Source organism: Glycine max, chromosome 6, assembly GCF_000004515.6.
Source record: "Glycine max cultivar Williams 82 chromosome 6, Glycine_max_v4.0, whole genome shotgun sequence".
Taxonomy (NCBI): domain Eukaryota; kingdom Viridiplantae; phylum Streptophyta; class Magnoliopsida; order Fabales; family Fabaceae; genus Glycine; species Glycine max.
In genome coordinates, this window is record NC_038242.2 from 34,109,337 (window position 1) to 34,129,396 (window position 20,060).

Below are 20,060 nucleotides of genomic sequence, written 5' to 3' on the forward strand. Positions count from 1 at the left end.
ATAACCTAATCCATTTTCAATCCTAAACGTAATCACAATCATGAAAAATAAAAATAGGATTGAAGAGAAAGAAGAACATTCACAAAGAGTAGAAATCTCAAACTAGGACTCAAATTCAGCTCTACTTGGAGTGGATCATTGGATTGATTAATTCTTTAGCCCTCCATGATCATCACCGATGGAGAAGCTGTAACAGCTGTAACTTTTAAGCTCTCCTATAAATAAATTAAATAAATAAATAAATAAGTAAAATTAAATAGGTCATAATTTCCCACTATATAAGCCAAAATTTTAACCTAGAGCAGCTTTCACAAAACACTTTTGTTCCTTTTTCTTTTTCTGACGCACAAGAACCCTAACAGAACAACCGGAGGAGGAGCTCTAGAGAGCACCAGAAACGCCACGATTGCTAACGGAGAACATTTGAGTGACTACATCGAGGTAAGGGATGAGTTACTCACGCTTCGGGATTAGAAGGAACATGTATAGGGATCTCTGGAGGATCAATTTTGGGGTATTTTGGTTTGTTTTTTTTTATAAAATTTTAATTCATGAAATTCTATGATCCTATTTAATGTATACTTATATGATATTTTTTTTAGTATATATCAGATTTTTTTTAACTGTTAATGGTTATTACTTGATTTCTTTTTGTATATTAACGCATATGATTTTCGTTGTTTTATGCTTGTGATTTAATTATATTTCCTTTTGTTTGTAATCAAAATTTATGAATCACCTACTATATGCCTTTGTTGATAATACATTATATATAGATATAGATATATCTCTTTTGTTTGTATATATGTATATTCTCCAACATTGTTTTGGTGTTGCGCTTCTTCCTTGTTTTCCATTTTTTTTGTTTGATTTCCAAGAAAGTGAAGGAACCCGTACTGGCCAAATAGAGCTTGATTTCCTTGCTGCAGTGCTTTTGATGTTTGAGACTTTGTGCAGTTGTAATACATATTAATTGGAGCATTAAGAAATTCTTCTTGAGGCTTGATTTTAGTATATTTGAAAAGAAAGAAGATGAAAATATTTACACTCCTCTTCGTAGAGATTTTTTTAAAATAAAAGCTTTTTAATTTACTAATTAATGGATTTAATTGATTTCATTTGGTTGGTTATACTTGCTTACCTAATAAAGTGGCCATTAATTTTATATCACAGATTTTATGACCATGTCCTTTTTTTTATTTGGAAGCACTGGGTACAAATTCCCTTTTAGTTACGTGTTCGAATATTTTTTTTTAGCAAATACAATTGATAATAAGTAAGTTTTTTTTGTAAAAAATATTATATTGTAACGATCATATACATATGTAAGAAAGCTATTTTTTGTGTAAATTGATATGTTTAATATTATAAATTAAATACTGTTGTGAAACTATTGTTTATTGCTTTTCAGAAATAAATTAAATAGTGTTGTGAAATTATTAGTTTATTTCTTTTCAGTTGTATATGTTATATGATGCAATCCTGCCCCGCAAGAGTATTGGATAGAAGACTCCAAGTAGATTGGGCCAGAGATCCAAGGGAAGGCCCTAGGGTTCTCATGAGCCTTAGGGTAGATTTCGAGCCCATGGGCTAAGTATGAGCCTGCTTATCTTTGTAAATATCATAATAGGTTTTTCCTTCGTTTGGGCCTTGCATTTTGGTTATTTTAGTAGTATAGGGTTTTAGCCTTGTATTTCGAGGCATTTTGAGTAGTCTTTGTAGTAGGGACTTTTTTGTATTTTCATGTATTTTGTCATGGGGGTGAGCTTAGCTATTATAGGGGTATGTAGCTAAGCTTTAGCTTCTCATCTCAAGGAGGTGAGCTTAGCTATTAGAGAGGTGTGTGTAGCTAAGCTCTAGCTTCTTTAGGAATCTTTTCAAGGAAGCTTCTCAAGGAGGTGAGCTTAGTTATTAGAGGGGTGTGTGTAGGTAAGCTCTAGTTTCTCAAGGAAGTTTTCTCAAAGAAGCTTCTCAAGGAAGTTTTCTCAAGAAAGCTTCTCAAGGAAGCTACCTAGTCTATAAATAGAAGCATGTGTAACACTTGTTGTAACTTTCATGAATGAAAGTCTTATGAGACACACTTCAAAGTTTCACTTCTCTCCCTCTTTTATTCCTTGAATTTCGTTCTCCTCCCTATTTCCTTCTTTTCCTCCATTAAAGCATCCTCTTAAAGCTTCTTATCCAAGACACATTCTTGGTGGTGAAGCTCCTTCTTCCATGGCTTATTCCCTAGTGGATGGTGCCTCCCCTCTCCATGGTGGAAAATCACCATTGAAGGACCTCATTGAAGCTCAAAGATCCAGCCTCCATAGAAGCTCCACAAGCAAGCTTCCATCAAGGAGAAGAGGTCCTTCAATGATGATTTTCCACCATGGAGATGCAGCGGAAGGCAAAGGAGAAGAGGAGAGGGGAGGCACCATCCACTAGGGAATAAGCCATGGAAGAAGAAGCTTCACCACCAAGAATGTGTCTTGGATAAGAAGCTTGAAGAGGATGCTTTAATGGAGGAAAAGAAAGAGAGCAGGGGGAGAATGAAATTGAAGGAATAAAAGAGGGAGAGAAGTGGAACTTTGAAGTGTGTCTCATAAGACTTTCATTCATCAAAGTTACAACAAGTGTTACACATGCTTCTATTTATAGACTAGGTAGCTTCCTTGAGAAGTTTTCTTGAGAACCTTCTTTGAGAAAACTTTCTTGAGAAACTAGAGTTTAGCTACACACACCCCTTTAATAACTAAGCTCACCTCCTTGAGAAGCTTCCTTGAGAAGATTCCTAAAGAAGCTAGAGCTTAGCTACACACACCTCTCTTATAGCTAAGCTCACCTCCTTGAGATGAGAAGCTAGAGCTTAGCTACACACCCCTTATAATAGCTAAGCTCACCCCATGGCAAAATACATGAAAATACAAAAAAGTCCCTACTACAAAGACTACTCAAAATGCCTTGAAATACAAGGCTAAAACCCTATACTACTAGAATGGCCAAAATACAAGGCCCAAACGAAGGAAAAACCTATTCTAATATTTATAAAGATAAGCGGGCTCATACTTAGTCCATGGGCTCGAAATCTACCCTAAGGCTCATGAGAACCCTAGGACCTTCCCTTGGATTTCTGGCCCAATCTACTTGGAGTCTTCTATCCAATGTCCTTGTGGGGTAGGATTGCATCATTTGTTATATCTGTATAATAATAAATTAAATATTGTTGTAAAATTATTGCTTAATAATAATTATTTTTATTTTGTTGAATTAATATATTTGAGCATTAAGAAACATTTGGAAGTATAAAAAAATGGTTTGGTAATCTATTTATTTTTGTCTTAGTGTATTCCAAGTATGCACTTTCACTGTGATGTGTAATAATAATAATAATAATAATAATAATAATAATAATAAATAAATAAATAATAAGGTTATAGACATTATTGTTTCATAGTGATTATTGTTGTGACTTTATAAATTAATTATGGTAAAAGTTTTTTTTATTTATTTTGTTGAATTAATATATTTCGGTTTAATTTATATTTTTTTGTTGTGTCAAGTAAATGTTACTATTGAATGATATGTGTAGCATGCATGGGATGCGATAAATTATTTTATTATGAAATTGTGATTGGGAATGTGTGTAAGTGATAATTATTTGGTACGTAATGGATTGTGAATTACATGATTGTTGAGATGTTGTATGTTTTGAGTTGTGAGCCATGAATTATGTAATCACACAACTGTAAGACCCTTTAAGGGTGAGGAGTTAATGCACAATAAGTTGTGATGGGATCCACTGTGGGAACCCGATAAGTTTAATCACTTGAGGCGCACTGAGTTAAAATGTATTTTAAAAAAAAAAAAAAAAAAATATATATATATATATATATATATATATATATATATATATATATATAATTGAGATTTTGAAAACAATTGAGTAGTTGTGTGCATTGCATAATTCATAGGTAGAGTCTCTGTGTTCAAATGTTTTTTTTTGGGTTGGACCTGAATCAAGAGGGAGAGGCTCAGACGGACTCTTCGGAGTGTAGGCCTTGGGGGTCATCCGGTTTAAGTGCTCCTTTAAGTCGGTGCCAATCACACATGGTTGGAGCAATCTCACAAAATAGTGTGACCCTGACTGGTCTTCCTATGATTTCACTTAGTGAGAGTGACCTGACTTACCCATTGTGAGGCATGTCCTGTCATGTACTCCTAGGCGCCCGACGAGGTTTTTCACTGAAAAATGATACCACATTGCATGTAGGCTTGAGTCTAGTGTATTTGTCACATAACACTTGTGTTTGACTTTCATTGAGTTAACAATTGTGGTTTGATGTTATTACCTGGAGTGTGTGAACTCAAATGGGTGTGAATAATGTGTGTGATTTTGTGAAGTGATGTTATTTATATAAATTTAGCTTTAAGTATTATATGTTTCACATGCTCTAATGTTTTATAATATACGAATGTGATAACTCACTCCCGGTGTGTGTCTGTATTTGTGCTGATTGTCATTTTGTTTCAGGTGAGTCATCATATAATGAGTTCCATGATAGAGCTGGAGAAACTTAGTCTGTGATAGAGACATGCTCTGATAAGTGTGACATTGGAGCATAGGATTTTACTTCGCATGTTATATTTTTCATAAACGATATAATTGTGTTATGCTTTCTGTTTTAGTTTTTTTTTTATTCATTCAGCATGGACGGCCTTGTTTTGAGTCTGGATAACTTTGTTGATTTTATTTGAACAATTTATACTATGTTTTCATTAAGTGAATGCAAACCCTTTATCTTTTGAAATCAATTTAAAGTCAATGTGTTTTAAAAAAAATATTTGCATGATTTTATTTCCTTTTATTCGTTATTTGTAAGGGTAGAGGGTGTCACATTTAGTGGTATCAGAGCAGGTCGAACCTTTCGGCCATGTGTGTTATGAGCTTTTTGTGTTTCCTTGTGTACTCTGATGCGTTGTGTTTGTTTTGTTTGATTAGAAGTGTACTTTATTGTGTTGGTATTTTTTTTTCTTCTTTTTCTTTTCAAATTTTTGTTTCTTGTGTGACATAGGAAGTAATGGTTGCGAGAAATGAACGAGAACGACTTCTTACCGAGGCCTTGAACAACTTGCCGCAAGTTATGGCCAATCTGGGAGGCGGTGGAGGAGCAACTATGTACCATGGTTTAGATCGCTTCCTGAGGGTGCTGAGGCTTGGCTAAGGGAGATTGACAAGATCTTCCGGGTGACGGAGTGTCAAGACCAACAAAAGGTGTTGTTTGCTACTCATATGTTGGCGGATGAGGCAAAGTATTGGTGGGAGAACACTCGCCCACGTTTAGAAGGAACGGGTGGTGTTGTTGTCCCATGAGGGACCTTCCGATAGACTTTTCTAGAGAAGTATTTTCTAGAAGATGTGAAGAACAAAAAGGAGATGGAGTTCCTCGAGCTGAAATAGGGGAGTATGACAGTGACGGAGTATGCAGCGAGGTTTGAGAACCTCGTAAGGTATTTTCCTCATTATCAAGGGGAAGCTAGGGAGAGGTCCAAATGTGTGAAATTTGTTAATGGCCTCCGACCAGAAGTAAAGATGATGGTGAATTATCACGGTATTCATAACTTTGCACAGTTGACCAACATGTGTAGAATATTTGATGAAGATCAGCGGGAGAAGGTTGCATTTTACAGGAATGCCAATGCTAGTCATGGGAAAGAGAAGAAGCCCGTGACTCACAGTCGTGCTAAGCCACATTCTGCCCCTCTCGGGAAATATGGAAACCATTCTGGGGGACAAAGGACCAGTGGAGGACATCACCTAGCTGGTGGGAGTTCTCAGTCAGTTAACAGAGTGTCTCAGCCTGCTGGTAGAGGTGGTGGTGGTGCTCCTGCTACACCTGCTATGCCAACCCGGTGTGCTAAGTGTGGTAAGATGGGTCATTTTGCTCGTGAGTGCCCAGATAGTGACGTGACTTGTTTCAAATGCCGAGGTAAGGGCCACCTCAGTACCAGTTAACCACATCTGAGGAGGGAGAAGATGAGTGGAAGTCTGAATAATCAGAACGGACGATCAAGGACCACAGGGAGAGTGTTTGCTCTTAGTGGTGTTGATGCCGCACAGTCTAATGATCTCATTCAAGGTATGTGTTTCATAAGTCAAGTTCCCTTGGTTGTATTGGATGATTCAGGTGCGACACATTCGTTTATTTCTCATGTCTGTGTTGAAAAACTTGCCTTACCTGTGTCTTCCTTGAAATTTGACTTGATTGTGAATACACCTGCTAGTGGGTCTGTTTTAACTTCTTATGTGTGTTTGCAATGTCCTGTCTTAATTTCTGAAAGACAATTTCTGATTGACTTAGTTGTTTTACCTTTGAGTCAGATTGATGTTATTCTTGGTATGGACTGGTTATCTTCCAATCATGTCTTATTAAATTATTTTCAGAAATCTATTGTCTTTCTTGAGTCTAGTGTGAGTGAAGGTGATATGTTTTTGTTTGCTAACCAAGTTGAGGCATCTTTAAGGGAGGATGCACAGGTATACATGATCTTAGGTAGTATGAGTGTTGAGACCAAAACCCTTGTGAGTGATATACTATTGGTGAGAGAGTTTCTAGAGGTGTTTGAGGAGGTGTCAGGATTACCACTTGAGAGAGAGGTCGAGTTCTCTATAGACCTAGTGCCCAGTATTGGACCCATATCCATAGCACCTTATAGGATGTCCCCTATAGAGTTGAGCGAGCTTAAGAAACAGTTTGTGAGGCCTAGTGTGTCACCCTAGGGAGCACCAGTGATGTTAGTTAAGAAGAAGGATGGGACTATGAGGCTATGTGTAGATTATCGTCAGTTGAATAAGGTAACGATAAAGAATAGGTACCCTTTGCCTAGGATAGATGACCTGATGGATCAATTAGTAGGAGCTTGTGTATTTAGTAAGATAGATCTTAGGTCAGGTTACCACCAGATTAGAGTGAAGCCAGAAGATGTTCTGAAGACTACCTTCAGGACCCGTTACGGCCATTATGAGTACTTGTTATGCCTTTTGGTGTGACCAACGCCCCTGGTGTGTGTTCATGGATTATATGAATAGGATCTTTCACCCCTACCTAGATAGTTTTGTAGTGGTCTTCATAGATGATATCTTGGTGTATTCTAAGACTAGAGAGGAACATGAGGAGCATTTGAGATTTGTGTTGCAAACCCTCAAAGACAATAGATTGTATGCTAAGTTGTCCAAGTGTGATTTTTGGCTAGAGGAGGTGAGCTTCTTAGGGCACGTTATATCCAAGGGAGGGATAGCAATAGATCCTTCCAAGGTAGAGGCAGTGATGAGTTGGGAGAGTCCTAAGTCAGTGTTTGAGATTAGGAGTTTCTTTGGCTTAGCAGGATACTACCGTAGATTCATAGAGGGTTTTTCTACTAAGTCAATGTTTGAGATTAGGAGTTTCCATGGCTTAGCAAGATACTACCGTAGATTCATAGAGGGTTTTTCTAAGCTAGCCTTACCTTTGACTAAGCTTACTTGTAAGGGTCAAGTTTTTGTGTGGGATGCCCAGTGTGAGAGTAGTTTTCGTACCCTTAAGGAAAGATTGACCACTGCACCAGTTTTAGTGTTACCTGACCCGAGTGAACCTTTTGTGGTGTACTGTGATGCATCCAAGATGGGTTTGGGTGGGGTGCTTATGCAACGGGGACTGGTAGTGGCCTATGCTTCTCCGTAGCTTAAGATACATGAAAGGAATTATCCTACACACAATCTTGAGTTAACAGCCGTAGTTTTTGCTCTTTAGCTTTAGAGGCATTACCTTTATGGATCTAAATTTGAGGTGTTTAGTGACCATAAGAGCCTTAGATATTTGTTTGATCAAAAAGAGCTTAACATGAGGCAGAGGAGATGGTTAGACTTCCTTAAGGATTACAATTTTGAGCTTAGCTATCACCCAAGTAAAGCCAATGTTGTAGTTGATGCCTTGAGTAGGAAATCCCTTCAAATGTCTGCTTTGATGGTTAGAGAGTTAGACCTCTTAGAGCAGTTTAGAGACATGAGTTTGGCATGTGAGATCACCTCTAGTAGCATTAAGTTGGGTATGTTGAGAGTCACCAGCGAACTCTTGAGCGAGATCCGTGAGGGTCAGAAGTCGGACCCATTCTTGTCAGCTCAAATAGAGTCCATAGTCGCAGGGAGAGAGAGTAGTTTTAGAGTGGGAACTGATGGAGTCTTGAGATTTCAGGATAGGGTGTGTGTTCCTAGTGTACCCAAGCTTAGGAGAATGATCTTGGAAGAGGGCCATAGAAGTAGTCTAAGTATCCACCCGGGAGCGACTAAGATGTACCAGGACCTTAGGCAGATGTTTTGGTGGCCAGGTATGAAGAGAGAAGTTAACGAGTTTGTCCTTGCATGCCTAGTGTGTCAAAAGGCTAAGATAGAACACCAAAAGCCTTCAGGGAAGTTGCAACCTTTAGAGATACCTGAGTGGAAGTGGGATAACATCTCCATGGATTTCGTGGTGGGGTTACCTAGGACCCCCAAAGGTTTAGATTCCATTTAGGTTATTGTAGATAGGTTGACGAAGTCTGCTCATTTCATCCCAATTAACATTAGATATTCCTTAGAGAGGTTGACTAGCTTGTACGTCAGTGAAATAGTTAGACTACACGGTGTTCCTTCTAGCATAGTCTCTAATAGAGATCCCAGATTTACCTCTAGATTTTGGGAGAGTCTTCATAAAGCCTTGGGGACAAAGCTTAGGTTGAGTTCTGCTTACCATCCACAGACTGATGGTCAAACCGAGCACACCATCCAATCCTTAAAGGACCTCTTGAGAGCCTGTGTGTTAGAGCAGAAGGGTAGTTGGGATAGTTTCTTACCCTTGATAGAATTTACATACAACAATAGTTTTCACTCCAGTATAAGTATGGCGTCTTACGAGGCATTGTATGGTAGGAGATGTAGGACACCTCTATGTTGGGTAGATCCCGATGAGAGCATTGACTTAGGACCTGAGGTGGTTCAACAGACCATTGAAAAGGTCAAGTTGATCCAAGAAAGGATGAGAGCAGCCCAAAGTAGGCAAAAGAGCTACTATGATAAGAGAAGAAAGGATCTTGAATTTGCTGTAGGTGATCATTTATTCTTGAGAGTCACTCTGTGGACTGGGGTTGGTAGGGCGTTGAAGTCCCATAAGCTCACACCTAGATTCATTGGTCCCTTTAAAATCCTAAAGCATGGCAGCCCAGTTGCGTATCAAGTGGCTTTGCCACCATCCCTCTCAAATCTCCATAGTGTCTTCCATATCTCTCAGCTCAGAAAATATGTCCATGATTTGTCGCACGTGATTGAGTTGGACAATGTCCAAATGAAAGAGAACTTGACATATGAAGCACAACCACTGAGGATCGACGATCGTATGGTTAAGCAGCTAAGGGGGAAAAAGATTTGGGGAAGTGCTTCAAGCAAGGATGCTACCTGGGAACTAAAAGGTCAAATGCGTGATGCATATCCTACCTTATTCGATACAGGTAAGTTTCGAGGGGAAACTTCTTTTAAAGGGGATGGAATTGTAACAGCCGTAACTTTTAAGCTCTCTTATAAATAAATTAAATAAATAAATAAGTAAAATTAAATAGATCATAATTTCTCACTATATAAGCCAAAATTTTAACCTAGAGCAGTTTTCACAAAATACTTTTGTTCCTTTTTCTTTTTCTAACGCACTAGAATCCTAACAGAGCAACCAAAGGAGGAGCTCTAGAGAGTACCAGAAACGCCACGATTGCTAACGGAGAAAGTTTGAGCGACTACATCGAGGTAAGGGATGAGTTACTCACGCTTCAGGATTAGAAGGAACATGTATAGGGATCTCTGGAGGATCAATTTTGGGGTATTTTGGGTTGTTTTTTTTATAAAATTTTAATTCATGAAATTCTATGATAATGTTTAATGTATATTGATATGATATTTTTTTTAGTATATATCAAATTTTTTTTAATTGTTAATGGTTATTACTTGATTTCTTTTTGTATATTAACGCATATAATTTTCGTTGTTTTATGCCTGTGATTTAATTATTTTTCCTTTTGTTTGTAATCAAAATTTATGAATCATCTACTGTATGGCTTTGTTAAAAATACATTATATATAGATATAGATATATCTCTTTTGTTTATATATATATATATATATATATATATATATATATATATATATATATATATATATATTCTCCAACACCATTTTGGTACTATGCTTCTTCCTTGTTTTCCATTTTTTTTGTTTGATTTCCGAGAAAGTGAAGGAACCCGTACTGGCCAAATAGAGCTTGATTTCCTTGCTGCAGTGCTTTTGATGTTTGAGACTTTGTGCAGTTTTAATACATATTAATTGGAGCATTAAGAAATTCTTCTTGAGGCTTGATTTTAGTATATTTGAAAAGAAAGAAGATGAAAAGATTTACACTCGTCTTCGTAGAGATTTTTTTTTAAAATAAAAGCTTTTTAATTTACTAATTAATGGATTTAATTGATTTCATTTGGTTGGTTATACTTGCTTACTTAATAAAGTGGCCATTAATTTTATATCACAAATTTTATGACCACGTCCTTTTTTTATTTGGAAACGCCGGGTACAAATTCTCTTTTAGTTACGTGTTCGAATATTTTTTTTAGCAAATACAATTGATAATAAGTAAGTTTTTTTTTGTGAAAAATATTATATTGTAACGATCATATACATATGTATAAGAAAGTTGTTTTTTTTTTAAAATTGATATGTTTAATATTATAAATTAAATACTGTTGTGAAATTATTGTTTATTGCTTTTCAGAATAAATTAAATAGTGTTGTGAAATTATTAGTTTATTTCTTTTTAGTTGTATATGTTATATCTGTATAATAATAAATTATATATTGTTGTAAAATTATTGTTTGATAATAATTATTTTTATTTTGTTTAATTAATATATTTGAGCATTAAGAAACATTTGGAAGTATAAAAAAAATGGTTTGGTACTCTATTTATTTTAGTCTTAGTGTATTTCAAGTATGCATTTTCACTGTGATGTGTAACAATAATAATAATAATAATAATAATAATAATAATAATAATAATAAATAAATAAATAAATAAATAAATAATAAGGTTATAGACATTATTTGTTCATAGTGATTATTGTTGTGATTTTATAAATTAATTGTTGTAGAAGTTTTTTTATTTATTTTGTTGAATTAATATATTTCGGTTTAATTTATATTTTTTTGTTGTGTCAAGTAAATGTTACTATTGAATTATATGTATAGGATGCATGGGATGTGATAAATTATTTTATTATGAAATTGTGATTAGGATTGTGTGTAAGTGATAATTATTTAGTATAATGGATTATGAATTACATGATTGTTGAGATGTTGTATGTTTTGAGTTGTGAATCATGAATTATGTAATCACACAATTGTAAAACCCTTTAAGGACGACGAGTTAATGCGCGATGAGTTGTGATGGGATCTACTGTGGGACTGACGAGTTTAATCACTTGAGGTACATTGAGTTAAAATATATTTTAAATATATATATATATATATATATATATATATATATATATATATATATATATATATATATATATAATTGAGATTTTGAAAACAATTGAGTAGTTGTGTGCATTGCATAATTCATCGGTAGAGTCTATGTGTTCAAATGTTTTTTTTGGGTTGGACCTGAATCAGGAGGGAGAGGCCCTGACGGACTCTTCGGAGTGTAGGTCTTGGGGATCATCCAGTTTGAGTGATCCTTTAAGTCGGTGTCGATCCCACATGGTTGGAGCATTCTCGCAAAACAGTGTGACCTTGACTGATCTCCCTATGATTTCACTTAGTGAGTGTGACCTGACTTACCCATTGTGAGGCATGTCCTGTCATGTACACCTAGGCGCTTGAGGAGGTTTTTCACTAAAAAATGGTACCACATTGCATGTAGGCTTGAGTCTAGTGTATTTTTCGCATAACGCTTGTGTTTGACTTTCATTGAGTTAACAATTGTGGTTTGATGTTATTACCTGGAGTGTGTGAACTCAAATGGGTGTGAATAATGTGTGTGATTTTGTGAAGTGATGTTATTTATATAAATTCAACTTTAAGTATTATATGTTCCACATGCTCTAATGTTTTATAATATGCGAATGTGATAACTCACTCCCAGTGTGTGTTTGTGTTTGGGTTGATTGCCATTTTGTTTCAGGTGAGTCATCATATAATGAGTTCCATGATAGAGTTGGAGAGACTTAGTCTATGATAGAGACATGCTCTGATAAGTGTGACATTGGGCCATAGGATTTTACTTCGCATGTTATATTTTCTATAAACGATATAATTGTGTTATGCTTTCTGTTTTAGTTTTTTTTTTATTCATTCAGCATGGACGGCCTTGTTTTGAGCCAGGATAACTTTGTTGTTTTTATTCGAACAATTTCTACTATATTTTCATTAAGTGAATGTGAACCCTTTATCTTTTGAAATCAATTTAAAGTCAATGAGTTTTAAAAAAAATCGGCATGATTTTATTTCCTTTTATTCGTTATTTGTGAGGGTAGAAGGTGTCACAGAAGCCATGAAATTTTTGTAAGAAAATGGTGGAACAAAATTGAAAAGATAAAGAAGAATGAAGAACACTTGAGAGAAAAAGACAGAAAAGAGAAAGCTTGCACAACAAGTTTTGTACAAAATGAAGTGTAGTGAAGTGTTTCTCCCAATAAAGTTCTTTCTCCAAATGGAGTTTTGTAGTGTCCTCTAGGGCCTGCATAAGGAAGATAGGTCAAGTAAACACAAAATCTTAAATTAGCTACAATTCTCAATTAAGCTCAATCATTTTCCTTAAACCAAAAATGAGTTAAGGTGAGAAAATAAGATTCAAAGAGATGTCAATCAAGCTAAGAAGAATAGAAAATTTTTAAATTATAAATGCTCTATTAGGTACAAGATTAAAAATCATTAAGAGCTTTGGTATGCTTTTTATCACCTGATTAGTTTATCTATTACAAATTATTTTTCTTCTTCATAATGCTTACTTAATTTCTAAAAATAATTTTGATTATGAGGATGATGACCTATTATTTACCAATCCCATAACTATTTTTGTTGATGACCTACTAGAAGATATTGTATATTGTATATTTGTTATCAATTTAGCTTGAGTCTCAATATCTAATATCAGTTTTATTCATTGTAGGATATTTTGATATTAGGGATCCAATAATTCAATGTACACATTGCCAAGATTATATGTGGTATCAAGAAAGAACACGAAAGCACAGACACACTACAATCCCCTGATTTTATCTTTGTTACGGTGATGGCAAAGTTCTGCTCCTTCTTTTGAAAGATCCACCTCCTCTGCTCCAGCATCTTCTATTTGATAACAATGCTAATGATAACAGAAATTATCAACAACATAGGACCTATAATATGATGTTTACATTTACATCAAAGGGGGCTAAGATTGATAGATCTACTAACAGTGCAGAACCACCAACCATAAAGATACAAGGTAAATCATGTCACCAAATAGGGAGTTTGTTACCTCTTCGTGGCCATGCGCCTAAGTTTGCACAACTTTACATTTATGATATAGAAAATGAGATACATAATCAGATTCAGTCAATGGGGTATGTATAAAGCTTCCAATAACACTAATTAAAATTTTAATGTAGTTTATTTTATCATCTTAGTGTCAGATACTATACTAAAAATTTCTAAATGGTACTTTAATTAATGTAGGAATGAAAAGAACATAGATGCTGAAATTGTGTCCAAGTTATTGATCATGTTAGATGAATACAATGTACATGCAAAGTCCTTTAGGATGATGAAGGAAAGGCTAAAAACTGAACCTGTGCATGATTTGAAACTGGTGTTGATTTCTAACATAAATAAAAATGGTAGAATATATAACATACCACTTGTATTTGAAGTTACTACCCTAATTTTTGGGGATGTTGATATAGGTTCAAAGAGAGATATTATTATGGAGACACATAATGGAAAACTTCAACGAATTGATGAATTGCATACTAGCTATTTAAGATTTCAAAACCCTTTTTTGTTTCCTTATGGTGAAGATGGTTACAGACATGATGTTCTTCACCGATCAACACATACTTCTCAAAAAAAGGATTCGAATTACAATCAAGTAGTGGATGTGTTTTAGAATCCAAACTCGAGCAAATAAGGTGCAAACTCTGCTTCGGTCTAGGAGACTTTTTCAGCAATTCCTGGTAGATGGTTATGCAATGCTAGAGGTAGAGAGACTTAATTTTATTAGAAGGAATCAAGAAAAACTAAGAGTTGACAAATATTATAACTTGACCGAATCATGGCAAGGTGTCTAAACTAAAGGTTCAAGTAGAGGAAAAAGAATGATTTTACCTTCATCATTCGTAGGAGGTCGACGCTACATGGATCAACTTTATTTTGATGGGATGGTTATATGTAGCCATGTTGGATTTCAAGATTTGTTTGTTACTTTACATGTAATCCTTGCTGGCCAGAAATTGAAAGGTCGTTGAAGTCTATGGATTTGAAAGCACCTGATTGGCTTGATATAATGTCAAGAGTATTCAGAATCAAATTTGAAGAACTTTTGGCAGACTTTACAAAGAAACATATTTTGGGAAAAGTGGTTGCATGTATGTCACATTTTCTTTTTCAATACAAATTAAAAATTATTCATTGACTTTTAACCATAGAATTATAAAGTTATTGAAGAATGTTTAATTATGCTTTGTTTACAGATATGTACATAATTGAATTCCAAAAGCGAGGGTTACCACATGATCACTTGCTTATCTTCTTACATCCACAAAGCAAATACCCAACTACTGAAGATATAGACCGGATTATTCCAGCTGAAATTCCAAGTGAACAAGATGAACCTAAGATATACAATTTGGTGAAAGCTCACATGATTCATGGTCCCTGTGGTTCATCCAAAAAATATCACCATGCATGAAAGGTGGAAAGTGTTCTAGGTATTATCCTAAGAAGTTCCAGAATTCAACCATTGTTGATCAAGATGGTTATCCGGTCTACAGGCAAAGAGACAATGGTTATACTGTTTTGAAAAATGGTGTAATAGTTAACAATCACTCTATTGTCCCTTACAATCCCAGACTATTATTAAAGTTCCAAGCACATATTAACATGGAATGGTGTTACTAGAGTACCTCAATTAAGTATTTATTCAAGTACATCAACAAGGGTTATGATAGGATTACAACAACCATTGTTCCAACTGAGCACCAAGTATCATGTTCTGATGGGGTAGTTGATGAAATTAAGCAATACCTGGATTGTTGATATATATCACTAGTTGAAGCTTGCTAGAGAATTTTTTCTTTTCCTATTCATAACAGGAAACCAATTGTTGAAAGGTTATTCTTTCACTTACCTAGTGAACAAGCAGTCTATTTTAAAGATAATGAAGTGATTGATGATGTTCTTTCAAAGCCAAGTGTTATCGAATCGATGTTCACCTCTTGGATGGATACAAATAGAAAATATCCAGAGGCAAAGAATCTAACCTATACTCAATTTGTGTCCAAGTATGTCTATGTCAAAACTAGAAGAACTTGGAAACCACACAAATCAGGTTATACAATTGTAAGGTTGATATGGATTCCTCTAAGCACAGACGAGTTATATTTTCTTATATTAATGTTAACCGTTGCAAAAGGACAATGTAGTTATGATGCAATTAAGACTATGAGAAATATTGAATATCCAACTTTTAAGGAAGCATGTTTTGCTATGGGTTTCATTGGAGATGATAAGGAATACATTGAGACAATTAGAGTAGCTTACCATTGGGGCTCAAGTCACCTTTTGAGGAAATTGCTTGTCACTATGTTGTTGTCAAATAACATTAATAGACTCGGAGATGCCTGGATAAAAGTCTGACATTGGCTTTTAGTTGGGATTTTGTTTCAACAAAGAAGAATGTAAACTATTCATGGTAAATACTTAAACAAGTATTAACAAATACGAGTCATGTTTTACTATTTGTGTTTGATTACTTATTTTAATGTGTTTTATGTATAGACTTGCAGCTTGCTGATCAAGAGTTGCAAAATTTAACTTTGATTGAGATAGAGATTTTACTAGAAAAAAACAGAAAAAGCCTAAAGGAATTTCCATCGATACCTAGTCCATAACATTATGTCACAACACATTTGGGAAATAGGTTGATTTGTGCAGAGCTGGATTATGATGTTACTGAATTAAAATCTCAATTTAATAATTAGTTTAAATCTCTTACAGGTAAAGGATAACTTTTAAATGTATGGATAAAGGACGTATTGATTAAAAATTTTAATCCAAGTACTGTTTTTTTCTTTTATAATATGATGTATTTTATTTAACTACTTTTGCAATTGAGCAAAGAAATATATTTGACACAATTATGAGAGTTATGAATAGGAAAGGTAGGATGTTTTTTTTTATATGGCTATGGCGGTACAAGAAAAACCTTTATGTGGAAAACATTAACTTCGACAATAAGAAGTCAACGGTTAATTGTTTTAATAGTGGCTTCAAGTGGAATATCATCATTGTTGTACACACTCTAAATTCAAGATTCTCATTCCTACTTTTGATGACTCAATTTGCAATATTCACCAGGGTAGTGAATTAGTTGAGCTTTTGAAAGTGACAAAGTTGATTTATGGGATGAAACACCTATGACCCATAAATTTTTCCTTGAAGCACTAGATAAAAGCCCAAGAGACATCATGGGACTTGGTAATGAATCGTCTACAATATTTGGAGGAAAGGTCATTGTTTTCGGTGGAGATTTTCGTCAAATCTTACCGGTCATTCCAAGAGGAAGACAATCTGATATTGTTCATTCAATGATTAATGCATCATATATATGAGATCATTGTGAAGTGTTGACTTTGACAAAAAACATGCATTTGCAGTTTGGTATGGACAACTCATCTGCAAGTGAACTCAATAGCTTTTCCCAATGGATACTTGATATTGGAGATGAAAAAATTTCTGAATCAAATGATGGTTATGTTATAATAGAGATCCCACAAGAGCTTCTCATCTCAAATTTTAATGACCCTATACATGGCATTGTCAACAGCACCTACCCAAATCTAATGGACCAGTACACTAATGAGGAGTATTTGCAATGTAGAGCTATTTTGGTTTCTACAATTGATATTGTTGATGAGATAAATGATTTTGTTCTATCATTAGTGCCATGTACTAACTTATTTATTCTAGTTTATGCATCATTCAATTAGAAATAAGTGTTGCAAACATAACACATTCTGCATTAATTTGTCCATTTTTCTAATAAATGTAGGTGGTGAAAAAGAATATTTAAGTTTAGATATGGTAAACAAATCAAATGCAGCAGACAACCAAGCATTGGAAGCACTTACTCTTGAATTTCTAAACTCTCTTAGGACATCCGAACCTCCTAATCAAAAAATTAAACTTAAAGTAGGAAGTTCGATCATGCTTTTAAGAAATATAGATCAATCTGAAGGTTTGTGTAATGGCACAAGACTAACTGTGACAAGATTAGCAAACCATGATATATATTCCTATAATGTGTATGTCCCCATCACTGTCACCATGGCATTTTAAACTAATTAGGAGGCAGTTTTCTATCATGCTGTCATATGCCATGACAATCAACAAATCTTGAGGTCAATCATTGGAATATGTTGGACTTTTACTTGCCTAGACCAATTTTTAGCCATGGTCAATTATATGTAGTAATCTTAAGAGTTAAGAGTAAACAAGGATTGAAGATCTTGATACATAATAAGGAAGGAAGACCATTGAATACTACAACAAATGTAGTCTTCAAAGAAGTGTTCCATAATCTTTAATTGGTAAAGTTCTTATTATATCACACATGAAAAACACTTTATGTTTTGACTTCCAACTTTTAGTAGTTCAAACTAATACTGAGGAGTACATTCTACTCTAACTTAAGTCTTATTTCAATTCTCAAGTTCTACTTTCAGGAATATGATGGATGATTTTGGAGATGTTTTGTCCAATTCATCAGTTTCACATTCTTTTGGAAATGTGAGTTGTTCTAAACATATTCTCCAACTTCCAGTTTTGTTTCATTTAATTAAATTTAACTCTAGTTTTCATCTTGAACTACCACTAAAAGAATTAATCATAAGATTTTATGAATCCAATCAATACAATGATTTACTCAATTAGGTAATTGAATTTGTAGGTTAGGAAATCAAAACACGAGACTACCAATGATTAATTTTTTGGGTTACATTTTCATAATAGAACAACTGTTGAGGTTCAATCTTTTATTTTGTTGTATATCTTTTCACTCATTGTTCCTAATTACTATTTTAAAAAATAAACGACTTCAACCTCAAGAGGGTGACGAATGTGATAAGTTTCCCAAACCTCAGTCACCTGATGCAACCAGCAAAGAAGAAATCTTATTTGAAGTATCCTTGATCAAGTACAAAGCAACAAGAAGCCAATTTGTATGGTTAAATTTTTGTCTTTCACTTATTTTATTTTCACTTTTAATTTTGGAATACACTTATTTCAATTCTTTGCATACCCAAAAATTCTAGTGGTTAATATATTTCATTTTTGCTAGAACTTACCCCTCCATGTTGCGAATTTCTTAAGGCAAGCTAAATCTGATTCAATCATTTGAGTTATTGGGTGGAGTTATCATTGAATGCAAATGTTTGATCCATTAACTTCACAAGAACACAATGAAGATTGGAAAAGGTTGAAAGCATTACTGCAAATATAACAAACTATAGAAGGGAGACAAAATTTGTTTTACCTTTGATGCTGCAATGGGAAAGGTGGTTGGAGTGACAAAAGTTAACTAAGAGTTATTAGGTTTGGGTTTAATGTTTTGATTTACAATAATAGTTTCACTTATTATAAAGTTTTGTGTTTATTATCATTGTATCTCTTTTGGTTTGCCATTGCTAAAATAGTTTTTCTAAAATGCCAACATGCCTGACTTACAATGACATATATATTATAATTATAAGTTATATAAATTATGGTGTAATGTCTTCTTTGATTTGGATCAATTATCAGCAACCATTCTTATCTTTTACTACCTTAGCATATAATATTTTAGGTTTGGATGAGTTATCGATATCCTTCTTATTCTTATTACAAACTTCCTTAGTATATAATATATTCTTTTCAAATGAAAAAATATGATTCCACAACTAACTTATTGGAATATTGAATTGAGTTAAAGATACTATACATATTATTATCAATTTAATTAAATTCTTAAAAGTATTACACAAATGATAATGGATAATGTGCACACATACATAGGCCTCCCGGAGGCCGGTGTGGATGCACAAGTAGAATATTAGTCATATTATAATATTTTTATGTCTATTCTAATTTTATATTGTTTTTTGTTGCATAAGGAATATGTTCAACTTCATAAGCAAAAATGATAAAGGTTTTTTTTCGTGTGATACTAATTTAGTATATTTTTATTTTATGTTTATAGAATTTGCCAATAAGTATGATTAAATAAAATTATGAATTATCAAAAAACAAACTCTGTCACTGTTGTGGATGATGAATATCATGTTTTTATGTGCTGTTCATTAGGGAAGCGGCGGTAGAGAGGCCATCATCACATCATCAGTGACCATTTGACTCAAAATTTAAAACCTTAATAAACTATATTAATTAATACAAAATAATTCTATAATTACACAAACAAATTGTCTACCCATATTAAAAACTAGTATATATAAAACTAGACGCATTCTAAGATTTTGACTAAATTTGGTATGATTTTTAAAAAGTTTAGCCAATCCACTCACTCACATCCTAAAACTAGCCATTTTTTCTATAACAATGATCGATTACAAGGAGACAAAAATACAATTAAAAATATTAATTAAAACTAAAAATTTCCGTTGCCGGGACTTGAACCCGGGTCTTTCGGGTGAGAGCCGAATATCCTAACCAACTAGACTACAACGGATTGCTAATGTGTTAATTTATAAATAATAATAAGTTAGGTATTCACTTAATT

The 20,060-nt window shown here is 34.1% G+C and overlaps 1 protein-coding gene and 1 non-coding gene across 2 annotated transcripts; one reads left to right on the plus strand and one right to left on the minus strand.

Moving 5' to 3' along the window:
• The first annotated feature begins 5,446 nt into the window (after positions 1-5,446).
• LOC106799060 (cleavage and polyadenylation specificity factor subunit 4-like) lies at positions 5,447-5,995 on the plus strand. Its single transcript, XM_014777012.1, has one exon. It carries the CDS (start codon positions 5,447-5,449, stop codon positions 5,993-5,995), a length of 549 nt encoding a protein of 182 aa, XP_014632498.1.
• Positions 5,996-19,936: 13,941 nt separating this feature from the next.
• Positions 19,937-20,009, minus strand: TRNAE-CUC (transfer RNA glutamic acid (anticodon CUC)). The gene has a single exon. It is a non-coding gene; the product is annotated as a tRNA-Glu (tRNA).
• Positions 20,010-20,060: the final 51 nt, after the last annotated feature.